Below are 24524 nucleotides of genomic sequence, written 5' to 3' on the forward strand. Positions count from 1 at the left end.
ATTATTGATTGTCTTTACGATGGTCTGCTGAAAATGTGTAGGTGGTGACAAAAAGCTTGTATCTCGTACTCTGCTTTTTAGTTAGGTCACTATATATATATAAAGGTGGAGGCTTGTGGTAATATTGGGACATCTTAACTACTCGGCTACCGCGGCCCAAAAAAAGGATGTATCCTTATATGACCATGGCTGTTGATAGGAAACCGCTCTCAAAAGTCTCCTAACTTGTTCATATACGTTACCTTGAAGTTCCTAGCAAGGTCATCCAGTTGTTGCGGTTCACTAGGAAACATACTGGGATCAGGCTGATAATAGCTACGGCAGAAAATCTGAAAAAGAATGCGAAATAACTCACAAAACAATAACATCATAATCATAGGCTGTTTTTCCTGTAAGATAGCTTTTTTCAATTTAGACGAAGTTCCTATTATGATTTCAAAACCAAGCCTGTTCTTGATAAATTGATATTTAAATTCTCAGTGTCCATCCCCTAATTAAAATGTTTTTAATATTAAAAAATGTCCACATCAATTTCTGATAGACATCATAAGACTGTCTATCAAATAATAAAATGTTTCAGTTATATGAAAATACCATTATCTTATTTCTAATAATTTTATTTTCATGATTGTCGAAACAATTTTTTTCATAAAATCAGTTTCCATAGTTACCTGAAGGAATGGCATCACACCATCAAATAAATAATGAAGGGTCCCTCTCACCACTTCCTGTTTGTTCATCCCCTTGTCACTGTGAAATAAATCATTATGTCAATGTCATTTTATTTGTATTTGCATATGAGAGTTATCTGCCCTTGCTGATAGGTATTGATTTTGACGTCATGTGTTTGCGAGTAGAACATCATTCTGTTCAGAGAAAACGACGTGAATTTCAGTCACAAAGTAATGACATCACAATCGATTCCTACCCGAAAGAAAGAAACACTAAGGGAGGTAACTCTGTAGTATACAAAGACGGAGTTAATCAACCAGAAATTAACATTAAACTGACTATTTAGACTTATGCAACATTTCATTTCTACATTAAAGATGCTCCACAGCCAACAGAGCATAAACAATACCCATTATTTGAACAAAAAATGTGTATATATGTGTCTAATTAACATAAAAATAGATCTACATAAAATAATTTCATTTGCTTTTTTTACGCCAGCAATAGGTTCTTCATTCCATATAGGGCCTAGTGACATGGATGAAAGAAGATGGAAGAAGCTCAAACTTTTCAATGGTGATAACTTTTGTAACTGAAGAACAATAATTTGTCTGCTCTGTCATTCATCAGCGGTGGTGCATCTTTGTTTTAATGGTAGCATCATACTTTATTAGTTGTACTAATTATTATACAATAGATGTGATTTACTGATGCCTCGAATTTCTAGCGTTAGATAGAACACGTACATACAATTATTATAGGATATTCTAAATTTATAGTTAAGACTGCTACATGTAATGATAATGACATCAACATCTAACATTGAGTAAGATTCAATTGTTGGAAAAATTGCTTTCTTGCATACTAACTACCGTATTCGACCCAATAAGGGCCCCGGGCGCTTAAAAAATTGATAAAAATGAAAAGGTGCTAATAAGTCAAAATTATTGCAAATTTATACCGTTTTATGTAGTTTTGGTCCTTATTTGTGCCTGAGCAATTGAAATTGAGGCCTCAAAAAGGGGGAGGAGCGCTTATAGGGACATGGACGCTTATTGGGTCGAATACGGTATTAAATGTTGAGATTCTTTCACTAAGAAGCCATACAGCGTAAAACTTTCATACACATGCAGGTGACAAATTCAGGTGTGTATGTATGCAATCCATATAAAAAAATACAGATTATTTGATAATTATGAAAGGGCATGGGAGTCATGTGACTGTGGAATTTTAAGGTTCAATTGTTGTTTATATACGTATCTGTGGTTATAGTGATAGAACTTCACTGGAAACCTGAATACAACAACAGACCTATTTTTCACTTACCACTGAAACTGACCAACATGTTGTACATAGAAAATATCATATCCAACACCAAAAGCAGGACTGCAGCCCAGGTTTATGACAAAGCAACAAAAAGGATAGCAAGTCTAACTACTTTACACTGATGCCATTCAAAGTTTTGCCAGCCAATCAAAATTATTGTAATCAGGCCATTCAAAGTTTTGCCAGCCAATCAAAACTGTTATAATTAGGCCATTCAAAGTTTTGCCAGCCAATCAAAACTATTGTAATTAGCTAGGCCATTCAAAGTTTGACAGCCAATACAATCCACAGGCCATTCCAATCTGTCAGTGTATTAAATATATAGGACATCCATTCTATCAGCCACATTCAGTCTGTCAGCTAGCCAATCAAATGAAAGACATTCAGTCTGTCAGCCAATCAAATCTATAGAACATCAAGTCTGTCAGGCAATCAAATGTATATAGGACATTCAGTCTTTCAGCCAATAAAATGTATATTACATGTACATCCAGTCTGTCAGCTGATCAAATGTAGAGGACATTTCAGTCTGTCAGCCAATCAAATGTACAGGACGACTAGTTTGTCAGCCATTCAAATGTATAGTACATTCAGTCTGTCTGCCAATCAAATGTAAAGGACTTCCAGTCTGTCAGCCAACCAAATGTATAGGACATTCAGTCTGTTGGCCAATCAAAAGTAAAGGATATTTAGTTTGTCAGCAAATCAATTGTATAGGACATCTAGTCTGTCAACCAATCAAATGTAAAGGGCATTCAGTCTGTCAGCCAATCAAATCTACAGGCCATTACAGACTGTCAGCCAATCAAATCTGCTTTACCACAAAGCTGCTTTAACAACCAAACATATAAGTGACAAAAACGTGATTTTGTACTTTTGTTTTTTATACCCAGGTCACTGAAGCATTTGGATAATTACTTTTGTATTTAAATTTGAACATGCAAGGATATTTTATACAGAGGATACAAAACAACTTTAAAACTACTAGGGTAAGCATGGACCTGTTACACACATTTTGATCAATTACAACATATCCCTTTGCTCATTGATAGCGGAAGTCAACAACTTATTTAACTTCCTTCGAAATATTTTTTATAGTAGATCAGCTATAATTTAGGAAGCAAAACCATTCCATCACAAACAATCCACTCAACTGGTATCATGCTATCTAACCCAATCACCCCTGAAGACACAATTAGACCCTTCTAGTTCAAAGGTTGGACTATTTCATTTTAGAATTTCAGGGGTGAATGAGTTAAGGTTACCTCTGCAGACGGACGTGTAGCGGAACCCTGACCAGTCATGTGTAAATAGAACAACAATACTGTAGTAGCCTTCAGAAGGACCAACAGGTTTCATTTATATTCCTTATGAAGGTGGATAAAACAATGCTATTGAAAACCAGTACAGAATTCAAACAAACTTACAGTAAGTGTTGCAAGTAACACATGTCAAATGCAAGTTGTTATCATTGCTTTATTGTATTATCATTGTATGAAGTTTGAACAAATTCTGTTGATGTGTTCTCAAGTTATCGTCCGGAAACTGAAATTTGTTCTCAAGTTATCGTCCGGAAACTGAAATTTGTGAAAGACAGACAGACAGACAGACAGACACTATAGTTCCCTCCAGTTTTTCAAATAACTGAGTCTTTTACACTCTATGTGGCTGTCTTTTTATGTTTCTAGGATAGAAATAGTTGTTATGAGCATATTAGTACAACATCTAAACTAGCAAAACACCACAAGATAATAACATATTAGCAGTATCATTTTCAGCTTGGTAGGACCAAATGGAAAGGTTTAATCATGAGCTATCATGTAAGTATAATCAGAAACTCTCTTCAACTGTAAAGGTGCTACTTATAATTCACATGTTTTTGTATCTTCATGAAATATCATATAGATTTTTTATCATGGTTTCATTATTACACAGACAAACAAATAAAAAGACATTTTTGAACTTCAAAACATCACAAACATTTTGTTAGCACAACAAAACAGCATTAATCTAAAATGATGCACAAACTGTTAGAAGTATTAATCACAGAATATTGTATGTAAACTAATTTTTTCAGATACCTCAGATAACAGACATTAAAGATAAGAAAAATAAGCCTTCTGATTTTGTTTAAAGCGCCATTATGTTTTTGTAATATTTTTGCATGCTTTGTATTCTGTCTTTACATCATACAGAGTTAGCTCCCTTGCGAGTAGGTTTCCATTGACGTCATTGTTTTGTGAGTGCAATTCATATTGTTTAATCAATAAAGTATGACGTTATGCTTGGAAGCACAATCAATACCTACATGTATACCCACAAGGGCAGATAACTCTGTAATGTGAAAATAGAGAATAATAACCTTGACCTCTGCAAAAGTATATGTTGATATGCAATGCAAATGCATGGTCATATTATTTTTATCAGGATCTTGAAGAGATCGAGCCTATAAATATTACTTGAAATGAATCGCTTTTTTGAAGAGAAAAGAGTACGGTAAGCAAGTTATGTGTGAAAAGTCAATTACTCGAATATGTCTTTGTATTTAGCAAACAAACATCTTTTAAAAAGATTATACAATGTATACTTCATTGCAAAGCTGATACACACGTTTTGTTTCTAAATAATGATATTTAGTTTGTAGAACATTTATTAATGCTTTCAAAAACATAATGGGACTTTAATAAATCAAAATTTATAAAAAAAAAAACCATAAAAAAAAAAACCATAAGGCAATTTTATATTATTTGTTATCTGTCTTGTAAATCAACCATTTAAGAATCATTGGAAAAAAAGAGGAAAGCACAGAAAAAAACAAAACAGAATATTCTACTTCACAAACCTTCCACCTTCACTGAAAGAGAAATCACAACAACAAACTAAAATGTGAGGAAAATATGCAACAGAAAATAGTGTTACAAACAAAAATGTGAACGTTAAAAACATAAGAGGGATTTGTCTTGATGTGCTAATAAATAGACCTAGGGGGCCCTTTGGGTCAGGTCAGTCAAAAATCGTTTTGATGCAATAACTGATACAGTTAAAACTATAATCAAAATCTTAGTAGGAGGTTAACACAGGGTAGTTATACGATAGAGAGGTCTGATATTTAATTTCAACATCTAGCATTGCTTAAATTTAAATTAGACCTCGACATTTCAAATATTCCTTGTGCAATGTGCAAGATAATACAGCTGTGCATTACATCATGTAGACTATAAAAATGATTTAGAATGATGGGAGTTAGATAATGAGATAAATTTTTATCATTCACAGTTATTAGGGTAACAAATAATATAGTGACATATAAACTCACAACAAAAATAGAAAATAGACTGTAGTAAAAAAATAAACTAACAATGAATTCTACCAAATTACTACAGCAACATTAAAAACAAAATCATTCAGTGTTTCTCAGGTGATGTTCTACTTACCCCTTGGCTGGAGGGCGTTTCAGGAGAAGTTTGACCTGGTTAGGGTCAGATTTGATGTATTCTGAGACTGATCGCAGTGTTTCATTCAAACCATTTAGGTACTCCCACATTGCTCTGAAACATAATTACAAGTTACGTTACACTTTGCCTAAAACATTTTATACAAAAGTATTGTCATGTGGCCTTGAATTTGAATATTTGTTTGTAAAAAGTTTTTTTAGAGGTTCCTCTTTTAACATGAACATGTGTAGCCCTTGTCAATGCTATGGAGGCAATACACTTTTAGGTTAGACAGATCTTTTCCTTAGCTCTACCAACTGAGTGTCAAGACTAGTAAGACTAATAATCCGGAGGTCTCAAGTTCGCTCCCTGACAAAGGCAGTGATTGAATGTCTCAATAAATCCTGCACCCTGTTACACATCTATAAATTATTCATAAAATTTAAGCATTTCATAAATTTTTTAGACTAATTCTTTCATCTACATCAACCTCTGACCTTGAACATGAACCTATGACCTTGGGCATCAACCTTTGACCTTGAAAATCAACCTTTGCCCTTGAAAATCACACTTTGATCTTTATCATCAACCTCTGACCTTTATCATCAACCTCTGACCTTGGGCATCAACCTCTGACCTTGGGCATCAACCTTTGACCTTAAATTTCTGCCAGAGCCATCACGAACCTTAAACTTTTATCTTCATACATGAACTTTGAACCTTCATCAATCTCAGACTTACGTATCGTGAGGAAGATCACCAGCTCCACTCTCTATCATCCCACCGGCAGTGTTCAGGTACACCCAGATAAAGAATCGTAAGAACGGTCGCTTCAAGTTATCTGTAATCTTCTTGTTGTTCAGAATACGCAGAAGTTCTGGTATTTTGAATATTGTCTGACAAATGGATTCAATGAAACGGTTTTCACCCTGTCAACAACAAAAACAAGATCATTACCTATATATATATGACAAAGTAATGATGCAAAAATATTGAGTGTATAAGGCCACACCAAATTAATTTGTAGTTCGTCGGGAAATTGAAAGATAAAAAATGGAGCGAGCGAATTTTGTTTGCTTTTGAATAAATTTAGAATCAAGGATTTTTAAGAGCGAAGGGTTTCAAAGTCAAGCGAGCGATTTTTTTTCAAATCATGGAAGTAAATATCAATAAAGAAAACACTGATAAACCTGTTTACTGCGATTTTCAATCATCCTGGATACTTCTGTATATATATGTTATCATGCATAAACAAAAACAAAACTGTAATTTAAACAACAATGTAAATTTTTGATAAAAAAAAAAAAACGAAAACAAAACAACAATTATCTATCTGATCAGTTAAAAACAAAAATGCATATCTTGTTAAAAGTATCATAAGAACAATCACACATGTACATTAAAGGTACACCAAAGTTAACTAGATTTTATAAATTTCTTTTCCATCAGATACACGTAACATGACCTACCATAATTTTTCAAAGTATAACATAACTATATAAAGGCGTTTTTCTACATCAGGAAAAAAATACCAATGATTTTCAAAACAATCCAGTAATTTGATGCATGCACTCATCCATGGATATCAAAGACATAGCGTCAATGTACACGTATGTATTATTAACAAAAATATCAGAATGAACACAAACTTTCAATTAAAGGCTTATTAATACAATTTACCAAGAAAATCATTTATTTTTGCGCAACACGTACAAATTATGTTTCATGAGAAACAAATGATAGAAAGATTGACTGATTGTGAACAATTGTCAGGTTTTGACTATAGCTTCACTATCGACTTGCTTAAGCAAAGGTATGGATGAAATGAAAAGAAATACCGATTCATGATTCTGTATTAAAAACAATGTTCAAAAGAAATAACACTGCAGCTCATTTGTTACAGAAATTCATACTACCTGGTATTTTGTGAAATTTCAATCAAGTCATGTCATGATCGCTCGAATGTCATCTAATCTCATGTCCGATGCAGCATTATATAGATTTTACTCAAATTAATGTCAACAAGACGATTAAAAAGATCAACAAATGTTTCATCATTTTCAGACTCGATAGCCGTGTTTGACATCAAACATGTTGGGCCTCGCCGAACGGTAACAATCAAGACACCCATAATCGAAAACAAAGTGCTGAAAGTGAAGATTACGAGAGTGAATAAATGAATGTCAACAATACGAAAAGGTCCACAAACGTTTCATTTTCGGCCGCGATCGCATTAAAATAGCAGCAAGGATGCTGGGTCACTCCGGACGTTCATGATTCATCACTCATCGTCCAAAAATTAAATGTTAAAAGTTCAAAAGCATGCTGGTAAATACGAATTTTCCCTCAGCGCTTTTCTCCTTACCCGCCATTTTTTGTAGTTAATTCATCAATGCGAGACAAAAGCTTCACTGTCTCCCTTTCCGCAATGTATTTCAAGCGTCTCCAAGCGCCAGTAAAGGACTAAGTGACTCGGATGATGGAAAAATAAATCCGGTTTTTTTTTTAATGTGAGGTCGCATATTTTTTCACATTTTTTTTTAACCCCAAAATTTACATGCCCTGCTCCCGACGAACTACAAATTAATTTGGTGTGGCCTAAACTGGTGACTGAAAATTTAAAACAATTAACATCCTAGCAAAAGTAAGAATCAAGCAGTTCAATAGTCAACTCCAATTTCCAGTTATCAAAAGTTTATAATTACCGTATTTGATCCAATAAGTGCCCAGCATATCCATACAAGTGGCCCTCACTCTCTCATACTTTTTGAGGCCCCAATATTACTAACCTCGAATCAAATGTATACAAAAATATGAAAACTGAGTATGTTTCTTTGATTTCTTTTTTCAAATTGGTTTATAGCTTCCTTTGTACAATGATTGTATGAAGGACTAAACCAAATTCTATTCTAATAAGCACCCCCTTAATTTTATTTATGTCATTTTTTAAGTGCCCTGGGCACTACTTACTGAGTCAAATACGGTAATTGTTTTCTAAAGAGTGTAATTCCTGTTAAATTCAACAGAAACTGAAGCATTCATCACTCTTCAAAAGGTCATCATAATGTTGATAAAACGTTTGATAGGATTGGAGTGGACTCAAATTGTAGATCATGCAAAGACTTTCTAACAACTTACGTGACGTTTAGACTGAAATCAAATGCAGTAAAAGTAAAGGATATTTCTGAAGACATCATTTTAATTCCTTTATTTGCAAAAAAAACCCACACTTATTATAGGTTATATAATACTTTTGGGAAATTTCTTACTAATCATCATTGATGTCCATGCTGTGACAAAATATTCTCAACGTTATGTCTTCATTTATCAAACCTTAATAATGTTTCTTTCATATATATTTTACTGTTGAAGAAACACAATAGCTTCATTGTACATGAATGCCTATATAATTGAAACACCCTGTTCATACACATATTGAAAATGTAGAACGGGAAATAAATTTTAAGAATTTAAAGCAGCCTTTCGAGTTCAAAATACTTGCAATACAAACTTAAGAGAAAATGCAGAGAATAAGCCTTTCCGCTAAAAGGGGAGATAATTCAGATACTACATCAGATCTGTAGGATATTTCTCGTGAGATTAATTCTTGTGAGGGTATCCCGTTTTATTTTGCTGTCCATACCTCGGCACAAGTAGCCAACATGTCCACCATAGCAATGAGATACTGCAGATCCTTGTGGTTATTTTCTGTCAGTGTTTTTTCCCTGTAAAACAGATCAATTTACAATGGTTTTGATATAACAGGTCATTACCTTTCCAAAACAAAAAAATAAAAGCTTCTGAAAAACAATAACTTTAGAAAATGAATATGAATGGCCTTAGATGAAGTTAGACTGTGAACGAATAAAAGTTGAATTCCATGTTTAATCTTTATGAAGTTAAATTTCGCTGTTAAATGCTGTCTGGTTAGGATGAAGGCAGGAAACATAATTTAACCCGTGCTATAAAAATAAAGATTTACCTATCTTTGGATAAACTTTTTTTTTATTTTAGGATAACTACAAATGCATCAAAAAGGCTGAAAATGCATACCTTTTCTTCAATTAGCACTGAAGGCATTGTATATTAAGAATAATTCTTTCATAGAAGATGTATTTGACCCCTGTAACTTTAATTGAAGGTCAAGGTAATTCATTTGAACAAATTTGGAAGCCCTTTAATCCAATCATGGTATGGGCCAACTATCAGGTCCAACTAAGCTTCTTAGTTCACTCAAATAGTAACAAGAAATGGCTTACAAGGTTTTAACCTATTTGACCCCTGTGACCTTGACATTTAAAAGAAAGGTAGCAACGAATCTAGACCCATCACCATTTCAACGCTTGTTAGTACAGTAAAACACAGTTATAAGGAACCCCTGTTATAAACATTTCTACCACAATAGGCGCTGTTATTCAACTCTCAGAGTATCAGATAAACAATGCAGCTGTTGATTAACAAATTGTTTATACTACATGTGGTATAAATTCTGTACGCATTCTGATTTGTTGACAAGGTGAACTTTGATCAATCTACTTATTTCTTAGTGCAACATCGTCATTTTTCAATGTCATTAATAATCGAGTGACGTCAAGCTACAATGTATGTTGTGATTGCCGCCTGATGTCAAAACTGCTTTTAGAAAGCGTACAGCATGCATCGATGTCGTTGCATGAGTCAAAAACGTGACGATTTTATGTGAAGAATAATAATCTGTGTTATGCGTTTTGATGGAAAAGGATCTGAATATTGGTGATTTTGGTAGAGTAAATTAGTCTGAAACGGACGTGAACTTAATTACAATGGCTTGATGATTAATTGGTGGGAAGTAAACGGCATGGTTCTGCCATGTGCATGTTTTTTTATAGTCCAACAAAGAGTGTTATATTTTAAGGAACCTCAATTTTTTTTTTTAAATAATACGTTACATGAGAAATATTTCCATCATAAAGTTGTTCCCTATTCAAAGACTTTTATATGAATGGATTCTTTATCAAATTATGACTCTTGAGTATTAAATATCACTGCATCTTATTTGCATATCTTGGCAAACACATGTTACCTTATCCTCGTCGTATTTCTATCGGCTAAAATCGGATATAATTGTGGTAGAAAGAGGCGGCACAACTTGTGGTTATCGGATATGGAATTTATTCCACACTCGTAAGTTATTTTTTAACAGTTACAAAAGACACTCGAAAAAGCTCATGTCTTTTGGAACTTTGACAAAAACAACTCACTCTTGTGGAATAAATTCCATATCATACAACCTCTCGTTGTATCATCTATATTACAGACATCGTATAGGAACCTTGAGGCGAAATAAAAATCACTATGTTATATAAGCATGAATTTGTTGTAAGAGTGTTCGTTATAAACGTGTTTTACTGTTTACCTTCGGTTAGTAAATAAATAAGCCCAAGTAGCTTTCATTTCTTTTATATTGTTAATGATTAAGATAAAGCATTAAACAAAAAGTCAATAACGAACATTTTCTTTATCAAACACAATCTAGATCATTTGAGAAATATCTCTTACTATTGGATATATTGATTAAGTAAATTTATAGTGTTAGCATAATGAAATACCATTATTATGATATGTGTTTTTTATTCAGAATTGATTATTGTAGATATTATTACTTAAACTTATAGTGTTAACAAAATGAAATGCCATTATATAAGAATACATTTTTATATAATTTGCTAGATTAGCAGAAATAAGCATTAAAATACAATATGTCTGCTTTTGAAAGAGAAATCATCAAAAAAACCAAAAACAATAACAAGTTACGTACCATCCTGATCTGAGGGGAGAGTTACATAATATAATAATTCTCAAGCGGCCTAATTATTACAACCAATATATTCGAGCCAATAAGTACTCATGTCCCTATAAGTTTCCCTCCCTAATTTGAGGTCTCAATTTTAATTGCCTGGGCATCAATAAAGACCAAAACTATCAAAACTGTATAGGTTTGCACTTTCCTTCAGTAGTTGTATGTTTTCATGTAGCTGTGATTTAGGAGTAGTCAAAGGGAGGTAATCTACTCTGTCAAAGGGAGGTAATCTACTCAGTACATATTATTGCCGCCAAGTTTCATCTAAAAAATTTTCAGTAGTTTAGGAGTAGTTGGTATCAAAGGGACATAACTCTGAGGAGGGACAAGGAATAACTGGATCCTGATATAGATTACTAGCCAAACCTACTACGTTTTAGAATTATAGCTACCAGGTTTCATTTGAAGTCCCTTCAGTAATTTAAGAGTAGTAGCTAGCTGTCTGCCTCTGTCTGTACAGACTCTGACAGACAGACAGAATCCAGTATATATACCCCAACCTCCAAAACTCAATGGCGGAGGTTGTATAACAACAAAATGTACACCGACTCTTTTTTTTTTTTTATTAAATAATGCATGAAAATATTCAAATATTTAAACAGAATCACAAGACATAGGGTAAAAATTCTAAATCACATATATAAGAACTTAAAACATGATGATACTGACCTGGCGTTTTCGTCCTGGTCGATGACGAACGCCACGTCTGATCTGTACTGCATGAAATACTGCATGACGAAGCCCTGGTTACGCTTTAGCGGCAAGTCCAGTTCCTCCACCTTGACTATGGCATTGAGCAGGTCGAGAAATTGTGGCACATTTTCTTTGTGTTTGGCCACAATGCCCATCACTTTCATCACCTGATTGCCGCTGATCTTCATACAGGTGTTAGAATTACCTGTGAACACCTGTTCAATGAAAATTACCTCAATTTTTATCAAAACTCAGAGTTCAGATTACTGTATAGTTACTAATCTTCCTATGGGTTTTAATTTCGCTAAATTCGTGAATTAACCCCTAAAATGGGAAATTTTAAACCTCGCAAAGATGTACAAAACTCATGGATATTAATATCACATCAGTGGTTTCAAAGGCTTCAAGGTGATTCACGAAAATAAACCATCAAAAATAAATTGCAAATAGTAACTTTAAAAAATATACATCCGCAAAATTGAACAACTATATAACTAATCAAAGTTAGTAGAAATGCTGATATCTTCAAATGATATAATTAGTGTGAGGTGATCATCTTTCATTCAAACTTTTTCCCCTTCTTTGTATTTTTTTTGTAAAAATTGTAATTGCTTCTAAATTCATTTTATAAAATGCATTTTAATGCCTTGAAACCTATATTACAGTCAATATATACAAATGTAAGTTACTGCTTGTATATTTGATCTTCTAGTAGATGACGAATTTGAATGTCTTTTTTTTCTAAAGACTTAAGTCGTGATAATAGTGTTAAGCCCATAATACTTGTACGAAAAGTGAAGGTTGTGTTTGTAAAGTTGAAGACCTAATTAGCATACCTCTGTCAAAGCCTCGGCTAATTCTGGTCCAGCACCTTCCTTAGACAGTAGCATGTCCAAGCGGTCAAACAATCGGCCTTGCACCAGTTTATTACTGCGGGCCATCAGCTTTAGTAGCGTAAAGGTTTTCTGGAAAATCTTCCTCTGTCCAGAATATTGCTCCTTGAAAACCACAAGAAATGAAATCATTCGTTTGAACTAAGCTGTGAATTCTAAAACTTTGTGAAATGTATGATTTTCAATCGTGTGAAGATGTATGTTTTAACTAAATATTTGAAAATGGTAAATGATGTAGATGTTATCATGCATTTTAATCAATATTAACTAGAACTAAAAGCCAATAATTAACTCATCTCCCCCTTCCTCGTTACCCGTTATTTCAGACCAAGGCAAAACCAAATGCTCCTCCATTACCACATTATGTTTCCATGGTACCTGTTATTGAAACAAGACTCACAAAAATAAAAAAAAATCTTAAAGACGTGTATCATAAAATCTCATAATGAAATGAATAATCATTTTATAAATAAATGATACTACATGTATTAATAAAGAATAAATCATAAGATAAATGAATAATACTAGAACCACCTCACCACTTCACGAACATCGATTTACAATGTGAAGTAAAATGATCATGTAAAATGAAAAAAATTCTAATCGTGCTCATTCTAATCATGCATACAGCAGAAACAATTTGCTGTAAGATACTTTTTAAAAGATTCATATCCATTCCTGGTCAAACTGATCCGTGGCACCTTCCATGCATTCAATTTATACTAATTATTCATTCACCCCTGGAAACACATGTGAATATGACTTCTAATTCCAAGGTTAGAAGAGTTCATCATTGAATTTTCAGGGGTGAATACTGTAATGCATTGATAATATACGTAACAAAAATTCAATTCAAACTGATATGAAAACAACATAAATTAAAATAATTAATGGCAATATGCAACTAATGATTTTTTCCCTACAATGCTTAATGAATGCAAAATACATGCTCCTTTGCAGTGACTTAAAAATTTTCCTCCATCATGAGGATACCCATAATGAACTCCAATAATTTGTACAGTTATATAAAATTCTGTAAGGACCTTGTGCCTGATGCATTATCATGCCATGCCTCTATTATATATACATATGTCATATATGCCTTACCGCCTCCCACTAGATGCATGGAATACACAAAACTATGATTTGTAGCAAAGCTAGATTTTTTTCTGTTATACCGTATTCGTCGTAATTATAATGCTCCTTGGCTTTTTTTAAGGGGTTTTCCATGCAAAACTTACATTTTTGTTACCAACAAAGCACCATTTTTATGTAATTTTTAAAGTGCCCTGGGCACAAATTACAGCGAATACAGTATTACAACACAATCAGTAACTGCGTACAGATTACAGAATCAAAATGCTTTTCTATCATTTATATACCTGTAAAACAAATTCTCTCTCATTCAAGCCTACTAAAGCATGTCAGTTTGAATGATGCTAACCTGTAAGCCTATTATCAAGTTTATGACCATATAGCCGGATATTTTTGGAGACAAAAATTTTCACGATTTGATTTAAATTTTCTTGATATGGATTTAATGGAATATATGGTTCAACCATTTTTTAATATTTTGCAGATCAAATTTTTACGATCATAACAATGTCCCGCGAAATCATGAAAATATCGTGCAAAAGTAACCGGCTTTATGGTATGTTGCTGGTCAAATGTAAAAAAAAAAAAAATAAATAAAAAAAAAAATCATGATCTATTTAATGACTAATACTGCAAATCTGGTGATCCAGGAACTGTTGATGATGTACATTTATTTTGTATTATATAAATGACAAAAACATGACACAATATCAATACGGTGGTAGTTTGAGAAAAAATGATGAAAAATAAAATCTGTGTATGACCTTACCCGTATTTTCACATTACCAGTCAGCTACACACCAGATATACAAAGTTACCCTAATTAACAAGTATTTGAAATTTCATAATGGACTGGTCTAATCTTTGATTTAGAAGAGTCTAACTGTATCTTCAGGGGTGACTGAGTTAACAAGCGTTTTGAGTAACGCTGGAGCTAAATACATACACGTCCCCTGCTGATCACCAGAAACTATCACACTAAATTAATCTTAAGTTCTCAATAATAAAACTCCAACTAGAACTGTCGCTAGAGTGAACTGGAACTAACACCCCCCACCCCAACCCACTGTACAAATTTAGTAATAACTCCATTAACAGGAGACATTACAGAACCATATATAATTTATTAAACTCCTCTTCATGTCAAGGTTCTGTGTACCAAGTTTTATCAAAATCTGTCAAGTAGTTTAGGAGGAGTTTGACGGACAAAATTGTGTCTACAGACAGACAGACGGACAAACAAACAACCTGATTCCAGTATAACACCCCCACCTCCCAATGACTTTATTATGGGGGTATAACTCAGGGATCAATCTAGGTTTGGGGGGAAACTACCCTTTTTCAAAATCGGGGAAAAGTTTGGCGAAATATAGGGGAATTTGAAAATTATATTCATTTTGACGAAAAATACTGTAAAACAACTAATTTTATTTTAAGATTTAGTAAAGCAAGATTTTAGGCTCAATAATGAAAAATTTGAGTTTATCATAAAATATGCAGTAGCTGTATGATAAATATGAAGAAATTTGCAAACAAAAGAAATAAAAGAAAATTAAGTCACAGGGGAAATTGTGTTACAAAAACGGACATTTTTAGCTTCAATTTGGGAATTTTTAAATCTTCAGGGGAATTTTAGGCAAGAGGGGAATTCATTCCTTGAGGGGAAATTTATCCATAAACGGTAATAAATCAGAGCTAGATTGATCCCTGTAACTTAAGTCCCGAAACCTTTGTAGTTACAAGCTGTACAGTGGAGACCAATGAAGAAAGGAAGACACAAGAGTCCATACATAGGAATGGTGACCTTGACTTTCATGTGACAATCATCAAACTCAAATACATCCTAGATATTATGATTCTTTATAATGTATAGAGGATCTGATGGAATGCAATGAAGAAATGAAGCAATGAGTACTGACAATAAATTCTTAGATTGCACATGTATAACAAGAGCTGTTTGAGAACAGCAAAGCTCGCCTATTCAGAAGAAGTTGATGTTCAAGTATTAACTATTTAAACATGGAAATATGACAAATTAACAGACTCAAAAACCCCCTAAAGGGCCCCAAATTGGTTGTATTATCACGTTCAGCATCCATACACATTAGGAAAATAAAATCATAAACATTTATGATGACTTATGCTTAAACAATTGACAAAATAGAAACTTGCTCAAAAACTTTAACATGGAAATATGACAAATTAACAGACTCAAAAAAAAAACCCTAAAGGGCCCCAAATTGGTTGTATTATCACATTCAGCATCCATACACTTTAGGAAAATAAAATCATAAACATTTATGATGACTTAAGCTTAAACAATTGACGAAACAAAAACTTTAACGTGAAATGGGACGCCATCGCTGACGCCGACGCCAGGGTGACAAAATTAGCTCCCCCTATTCTTCGAATAGGCGAGCTAAAAAAATTCATGGACAAAGAAATTTTTGAACATTACAATGTTAATAGTAAGTATACTTGTATTTGATGCATAAAAAAATCTTCTTCTTTGTATTTAAAATGCTGTAAACCAACTTCGCTAATTTTCGGTATCCAAATAAATACGTGAAAGTTTATCTCCGCGAAGTAACATTTTCATCATTTATATTCATAGGAATCCCAATTCAACTTTTAAATTCGCTTATTTGTTTTGAAATGGAGATCGCAAAATTTAAAAAATCACAAAAGAAAGTTGGTTTGTAGTACTTCGACTATCAAATGTAGCCACCATGATATATAAAATCTGGATGAGTTTATGTTTGAACCTACCAGGAGTTTGACGTCGATCTCCTGAGTAAGGATGGTGAAGGCATCCTCTAGAACGCCGTGGTTATAGAGGATAGACTGGTTCATTCCGTGGGGCTCCTCTGGCTCGTTCTCAAGGTGGCACATTCTGAAATCAAATATTATAATTAGTATCAAAAATATGTTCTGGCAAGCAAATTAAAGCTCTGCTTTATTGAAAAACAAAATTAACTAAACTGAAAGCATTATTTTCTTTATTCATCACAAAAAAGTTACATAAACAAACCTAAAATACTGAAATAAGTTCCCATATTTTAGTGAATAAATACATTATAATGTATCGACTGAACTAGGACATTACGACCTAGTTTTATTGACTGAACTAGGATACTGTGACCTAGGTTTTTTTTTACATAACTTGTTGAATTGATCTACTAGTAGATGCCACACAGTTGAAAGAGGACATTGCAACCTAGTTTTATCAACTGCATGAGGACATTACGACCTAGTTTTATAGACTGAACAAGGATACTGTGACCTAGGTTTTTTTTTTTTTTTTTTTTACACACTTGTTGAGTCGGTCTAGGATTCCACACAGCTCCAGCGTCTGATTATCGCTGAGTTTGGCTGTAGAGTAACGCCGCATCTTCGGTAAAAGGTTCTCCAGTTCTTTGTAGACTTTGATAGAGCTGTCTGTTATACACACCTACAGAAAACCATACACAAAATTATCTACACCGTAGTAGAAATCGCTACTGAAAATTAGGAGTGTGGTGTGGCTTATATCAGGTGCTAAGATACTAAACTCAGATGATGTTTTAAACAAAAGGTCGTGATTCACATGTGAAAATTGTCGGTATTTCTCACACAGCATAGCCTTACATCGAAATAATTGCGGAAAAGGTGTTAAAAGATATTATCGCATATGCATTCTTAAGACAAATATAATCACGTCCTATTTTATGGCAGGGTCATAAACAAATACAACATAAAGGAAAATATAAACAGGAACTCCAGGACATTGGCGTTTAATCCTAACCTGTGCCTGTACGGCGCGGTTGAACAGGTTGTTGTGGGCCGAGTAGAATCGGTTGAGGAGATGCATGGACATCCTGACCATCTCATCGTACTGGTAATGGGACAAATCCTGTAACACAGAATACAATAAAGCATCTACACTTCCTGGCCTAAAATATACAGAGATGAAAAATGGAAAATCTTCAAAAAGGCTGAAATGTACTTTTTTTTCTAAAAACATTATGGAATTACATGTGCCAGGTAGCTATTTTCTGAAAGTCAAAAAGGCTGATCGACTAAAAAATTTCGTCCCTGAATATATATCAGCATAGATCTGGAAGAAAACCAGAGCATCGTAAACAAAAGAACAAAATGGACAGACGGGCTAAGTGGTTTAACATCATGTGTGAAATTTTGATGTCGGGCCCTAAAAATGAAGAATTCTGTTTTCGAATAGCGTAAACTTAGTACTGTACGATCTGAGCGTATCTTAATCAAACATACCATCACAGCTGTCATCTACGACTAACGAAAATAAAACCACTCACCTTGAGTACATTGACAAGGTCGTATCCTTTGAGGAAAGCGGTCTCGTCAAATATCTCATTCAGCTTCCTCATGGCGTGCTTGGATACCCTGATAAAATCAAAATCAAAATAATAAGCACACAAGTTTTCTTTCATCAGCTATGTCCATGCTGTTGATTAATAAATGGACAGCCTAGTGATATCAAGGAGAATCCTTAAATTATTACTTTTCATATTCTTAATTGCTGGCATATTTTTCTCTGAAATTGGTGAATTTTCTTGTATTCTCTAATTAAAAAGGACCATTCTGTGTATATATACTACGTTTCAATGTTTTTCAGTATTTTCATTATACAGAGTTATCTGCCCTAATGGGTAGGTATTAATTGTTACCTCATTATTCTATGAATGACATGTAATATTTTCACTACAAACAGCATAAATTTTGGTCATAAAATAATGACTTCACAATCATTACCTACCCTACAAGGGAGATAACTCTGTAAACACGGAATAGTTCAATTAGCTCAGTGCCTACATGAAAATACCTTGTACCTACAACAGTAATTCTGGATAATCTTATACATGCAATTCAATTGAAATTTCTAACATGTAGTACACTGCTGCCCATTATTTGGGGTCAACAAAAACAATTCAGAAACCAGTCTGGCTTATCGTAAATGACTCAAGCGGTAGGATTTCCATTCAAAACATATTGCAGAATTTTCCTGATTTGCAGTTTAGGTTTTCTTAGAATCTATAATTGAACAAGAGGCCTAATTGGCCCTAACATTCATCTGACTGTTAACACAATACAACATATATAGAATATTAAAAAAGTACAAAGTAACAGAAAGGAAAAAAATACACAAAAAAAACTTTTCTTTTCAGATTAAATTGTCAATTTCTATTTGTAGATAAAGTTCAATCTAGAGGACAAATGTTAAGAGCTTCTTTCCGCATGCAACAGGCACAGTTTCTGAATACTATAGGTCTTTAAAGGTTTACTGAGAAGTTGTTTGAAGATTTTGTATTTGACCTGCAAGAACTTAATAGGGTTATGTAGAATTAAATGAAGTTCAAGGTCATTCATTTGAAGAATCTTGGTAGACCAGCATCAGGTCTTATAGTGATTGACAAGAAGTTGTCTAAAGATTTAAGCTTATTTGACTCCTTCAGGCAGGCAAGCAAAAAAAAAAGATACTGGAGAGAAACAATTTTATGAAAATAGCGAATTAATCAAACTACTGTTTTACAAATAGCTAGAGTCCTACCTGTAATACAAGTCATCACACTATTATATAGATAACACAAAGTGAGCACATCCACATGCTATCACTTGAAAATTTTAGTACAAAATTATTGATGACTTAGAGTAAAATAAAAAATAAAAATGCATTTCATATAACAAAGAAACTGCTAAAAATAATTACCGGTAGCTAGTAAAATAATTTAAAAAAAAAATGAAAAAAGAAAATAATTTAAAAAAAAAATGAAAAAAGAAAAAGAAAAAACGACATCACAATCATATGTTACAGCTAGAGTGTACCAAAGGCTATACCAAAACCAAGAAGTATTAGGATTTAAAAGTTCCAACCCGGGTCTCCCAAACAGCAAACAAATGCTGATACAAGACAACAGACAAACAGATTCAGAAGCAGAAACTAAAATCAATACAATGGGCCTGAATATTACAATATGGTTAACTTCATTCACGGATAATGATTTAGATTAATTTTATCTATTTTCTTTAATGGACCCCACCCCTCCTTCCCCAAAGGGGTCAGAGTTACATTGAAACAAAATTTCTGCTCCACCCGTAAGATATTTCTGATTAGAGTTTGAAATCCATTAATTAATTTAGGAGTGTAAGGGTTTCATTTCCCCCTACTGAGCCCATGCTCTCCAGCCCCAAGAGGCTCAAGAGTTATCATTGACACAAAATCTTATCTCATTCCACAAGGATTCAAACAAAATACAATCTTTATTGCTAACAGGACTAATTCGTTTGGGATGAACTATTGTTTCTATTGGTGATAGAATGACGTCAAAAGATGATATCCAGTGCGAACATAATTTTAGCGGGGAAATTACATAGAGTAATGTTACATTACCACTGGAGATATTAGTCCCGCACAAACGTTATCGGGTATTACGTGGTACGTGAATCAGTCCCAATACGTATATCATGATTTTAAAGATGACTAAAATGTTTCATAATATCCAAACTAGGAATTCGTGTATTTAAAAAGACCATAAAGCACAAGTAATTAATCACCATACAATATGTACAAGGTGTCTACAACCGACATTGGTGAAACTGGGTAATGCAACTATACGCCATCCTCAATATTCCTAGTGGTTACTGTGATAATTACTGCCGTTATATGTCCACCCCTGGACTATCCGTGCGTTCCATTTGCAGATTCGTACCAGTTGTGTCGATACAAATCTGCTGTATCTCAAATGGAACATGCCGTACCAGCAGATCTGCACCGGTACAAGTGGTTTGTTTTCAAAAGTGTACTACTTGGATCCAAGATGGCGGACTCGAGATTTTGCATTTGTGATTGAAATGTTTTCTTTGTTGAAAACAAGACAGGGGATATTTATATATTCCATAAAACTACATGAATTATCTATTTCAATGTATGCCGAAAGTATTTAGGTATTACTTTATATCAATTTGATTGATAACAACGAAATTCTTGGCTTTTATATTTGAAGAAGTATCTTTCATATGGGTGCCGCCATCATGGAAAAATCCAAACGATTCCATTTGGCTGTGCTGTATCAAGTTAGTACAACTGGTACAAATCCGCAAATGGAACGCACGGATGGTCATAGCAAAACTGGCTCTGTGAAGACTCAAATAAAAGTACACTGTATGGCTTTGAAGCTGGGCATTGCTCTTTGTAATCTTCAAAGGAAATCTCTATACAAGCCTGTAGTTGGTCAGTTTTTTTCTCCTGAAATGCCTATACAGTTTCACTACACGTATGACACGTATAAGTCACACTGGTGTATAGGTCGCACTTCCGATTTTCAGGGAAAAAAGTTGCAACTTATACCCCAGAAATAAAAATATGGTAGTTCAAGGGTTGGATATGATGACAGTGATAGTAACCCTTGGAATATCAAGGATGGTTATACTCATGCAGTTCACGAATCTGAAATCAAAACCACATGGCGGACACAGGCAAAATGTGGGGGTTCGCTACTAAGTAAATTATGGTGGGACAAAATTTGTGGTAACGTTAATGTGTTAAAGTCCTTACCTGAACCATAGAGGACTGATTCAAATACAGAGAACATGTTCATATATAAACCTGATTAGAAGTTGGCGCTTACCGTACAGCCGAATATATTTTTGCGGGAAAGATGTTTTCGCTATTTCGAGGGACATGTGCTATGAACATTAAAATTTAGAAATGGTTGATTGATATTAACTCTTAAATCCATATCACAAAATTTAAAACCCCTGATTTTGGATTTTCTAGTTTTTAGATCAAATAACGAAAACTTTGGTCCGCGAAAATAACTGGCCATACAGTATTTCATGTTCTCTGAACAATAGGCCTCTCAAACTTAAAATCCTTAAAATGTCAAATAGGGTTGTCACCGTATCATTTTTTTTCTTAATTGGTTCATCGCGGGGGAGCACAGCGATCATTCTGGTGACTGCGTCGTGTTAAATCACCACGATGGGGCGGGGGATTGGTAAGGATTTTAATGGTCTTGTCTGTAGATTGCTTGGAAACCATTGCCTCTGAGTCTCTGTTTTTTGCAGATTGGGAGTTACTAGTAAGTTATTAGAACTGCTACAGATTATGACAGTCCATGCTTCACACAGGCGGTCGCCAACGGCAATCAAAACTTTAGTTCGGCGGTGAAAACAGTAGAAATGATCAGCCCATAATAAAATTAGTACATTGACTGATGAAAAATAGATTTAAAATAAAGGATGCTGAACAATGACCATTGTTAAATGGTTTGGTCAATTATTACATTTTTATGACGACAAATAAAGGGAGGTAACACCATTTTAATTAATATCAATGTTACGAACAACATGGTTGGATCTAAAGATATAGGTTAACCAATCGATAATTTGTGAGCAGCGATAAGCAAACCAAGACAGGTATGAGTAATTTTCAAAGATTTTTATCAGAATGTAAGAATGAAAATTTACATTAAAATAAGAAAGGCAAAAAATTATTAAGAGAGTTAATTGATATTAATTTTCAAAGGTATATATATCAGAAATAGAATTATATACATTGAGTAAAAATTGAAAAGGCAAATCAAGAGAGATATAATTATGATTAATTTTCCAAAGATATACATATGGAATAGAATTATGAACACTGATATTAGAGTTAATTGATAAAAAAAGATATGCATGTACATTGACATAACAAAGAGTTAATATTTCATGGAAAAATAAAAGATCTCTAAGACATTTAAAAACTGTCAACAGATTCCATTCAGATGCAACAGAAATAGAAGCTTTAAGAGTTCCTTTCAGAATCCATAGAAAAAACTGCTGGCTTCTTAGTCCTTGTGTTACCATTAAGAGATGTGTTATAATTAAATGTTGTAGAAGAAGAACTATAGTTTATGAATCTGTGACATAGTATATCTGTGATATAAACAACAATTGAATTGATAAAAAACACAGAAGTCTCTCCACACTTACGATCTCCCATTGTCACCAACTCCATGTGATCTGTATTTTACATTTAGTTCAAAATTACATACAATGTATGGGAGGTAATTGGTAGTAAAGGGAGATAAATCATTAGTAAGGGAAGCAACTTGATAGACTTGCCCTTGCACACACTATAGAGTAAGTTAAATAAGCATTTTAACAACATATAGTAAGATTCCAAGGGAGACAACTTTTAAATTGGCAGCATAATTAACAATTTCATTGGATATAGATGTTTTAACCAAAGAGTGATGAATGCTACACAACAATCTATAAAGCTATGATGGTTGGATGATGTGGATGCCTGCAGGAGTAGTTTGGAAGAATTGGGGCATGAAGGTTGTAAGTTTTAAATAAGAACATGTTCACCAAGCTATTTTGAGCTCTTTATTCAGATCCTAAACAAAATTCTATGAAAATATTTAAAATGAAACTAAAACTGTCGCCAGAGTGGCTGACTAATACCCTCCATTGCACAAACTAAGTAATAACTCCATTAATAAGGGACATTGTAAAACCCCATATAGTTTACTCCCCTTCATGTCAATTTTATCAAAATCTGTCCAGTAGTTTAGGAGGAGTTTGCCAGACGAAGTTGTGTTTACAGACATACAGCTGCAGACGGACAACCAGATTATTCCCCCTCCCTTCTCTCTTAACTTCCTTGGAGGGGGTAAAAAACAGACGGACAATCTGATTACTATAGGGCATCCAAGGGGCCCTAACCATTCAAATTATAATGCTTCTTAATTCAGAGGAGAATAAATCATTGAAAATCTAACACAAAATATTTCTACATCAATATCTACAATTTGTCCCATCAGTCCCCACTCCAAAAACATCTACAGGACAAGCAGACGATTGTAAGCTAGCAGAGCCAATGAAAACCGTTACAACTGGGATGCCTTCATTAGTGTTTGCAGAAGTATATCATTTTCCCAAGCTTTCATTTTTGAGTCAAATCTAAACATACGTATATTTAATCTACAGAATAGTATACCTATCATTGGCTGTTTCGTGTTTTGTGCTGAAATGAAAATCATTTAGTTTTTGTAAGCTGAATCAAGCACCAATACATTTCAAGGAATGCTTCTGTGAGAAAATTACGTTATTATGAATAAGTATCCTTGACATTTCAATGAATACTGTAAATCACAAAAACAAAATTGCCGCAAAGGGTCAAAAACAAACAAATTCCTGGAATTTCCATCCCCCGCTTTCAGGACATATTGTAGGTAAACATGATTGAGGTTAGGTTTAACCTTGGTTGAAATATGCCGTGGCAATCGAACTTGGCCAAGCCCTTAAAGCATTTTACCTTGTTACCAAGTTTGAAGAAAATCGGTTAATATTTATTAATTAGTTATTGCAGGGAAATGGCAGAAAATGACTTTTTTTTTATTAAATCAAAGGGCTATAACTCTTCTAAATAAGGTCCATCGTAAGTGGCAATCAAACTTTGCCGAGCCCTTAAGACATTTAACTTTATTACCAAGTTTGAAGAAAATCGGTTAATTTTTACTAGTTATTATACGGAAGTAGCAGAAAATGACTTTTTTTATTAAATCAAAG

General features: G+C 33.7%; 1 protein-coding gene across 1 annotated transcript in view; it reads right to left on the minus strand.

The window, feature by feature from the left end:
• LOC138307426 (inositol 1,4,5-trisphosphate-gated calcium channel ITPR3-like) overlaps nucleotides 1–24524 on the minus strand; it is a 200257-nt gene that overhangs the window by 65947 nt on the left and 109786 nt on the right. The window contains 11 exon segments of the mRNA XM_069248167.1: nucleotides 243–329; nucleotides 672–750; nucleotides 5433–5546; nucleotides 6174–6361; nucleotides 9076–9157; nucleotides 11941–12179; nucleotides 12801–12962; nucleotides 16722–16845; nucleotides 17267–17403; nucleotides 17737–17844; nucleotides 18263–18350. Of these exon segments, the coding sequence (XP_069104268.1) occupies nucleotides 243–329; nucleotides 672–750; nucleotides 5433–5546; nucleotides 6174–6361; nucleotides 9076–9157; nucleotides 11941–12179; nucleotides 12801–12962; nucleotides 16722–16845; nucleotides 17267–17403; nucleotides 17737–17844; nucleotides 18263–18350 (1408 nt within the window).

The sequence above is a fragment of the Argopecten irradians genome, chromosome 14 (assembly GCF_041381155.1).
Source record: "Argopecten irradians isolate NY chromosome 14, Ai_NY, whole genome shotgun sequence".
Lineage (NCBI taxonomy): Eukaryota > Metazoa > Mollusca > Bivalvia > Pectinida > Pectinidae > Argopecten > Argopecten irradians.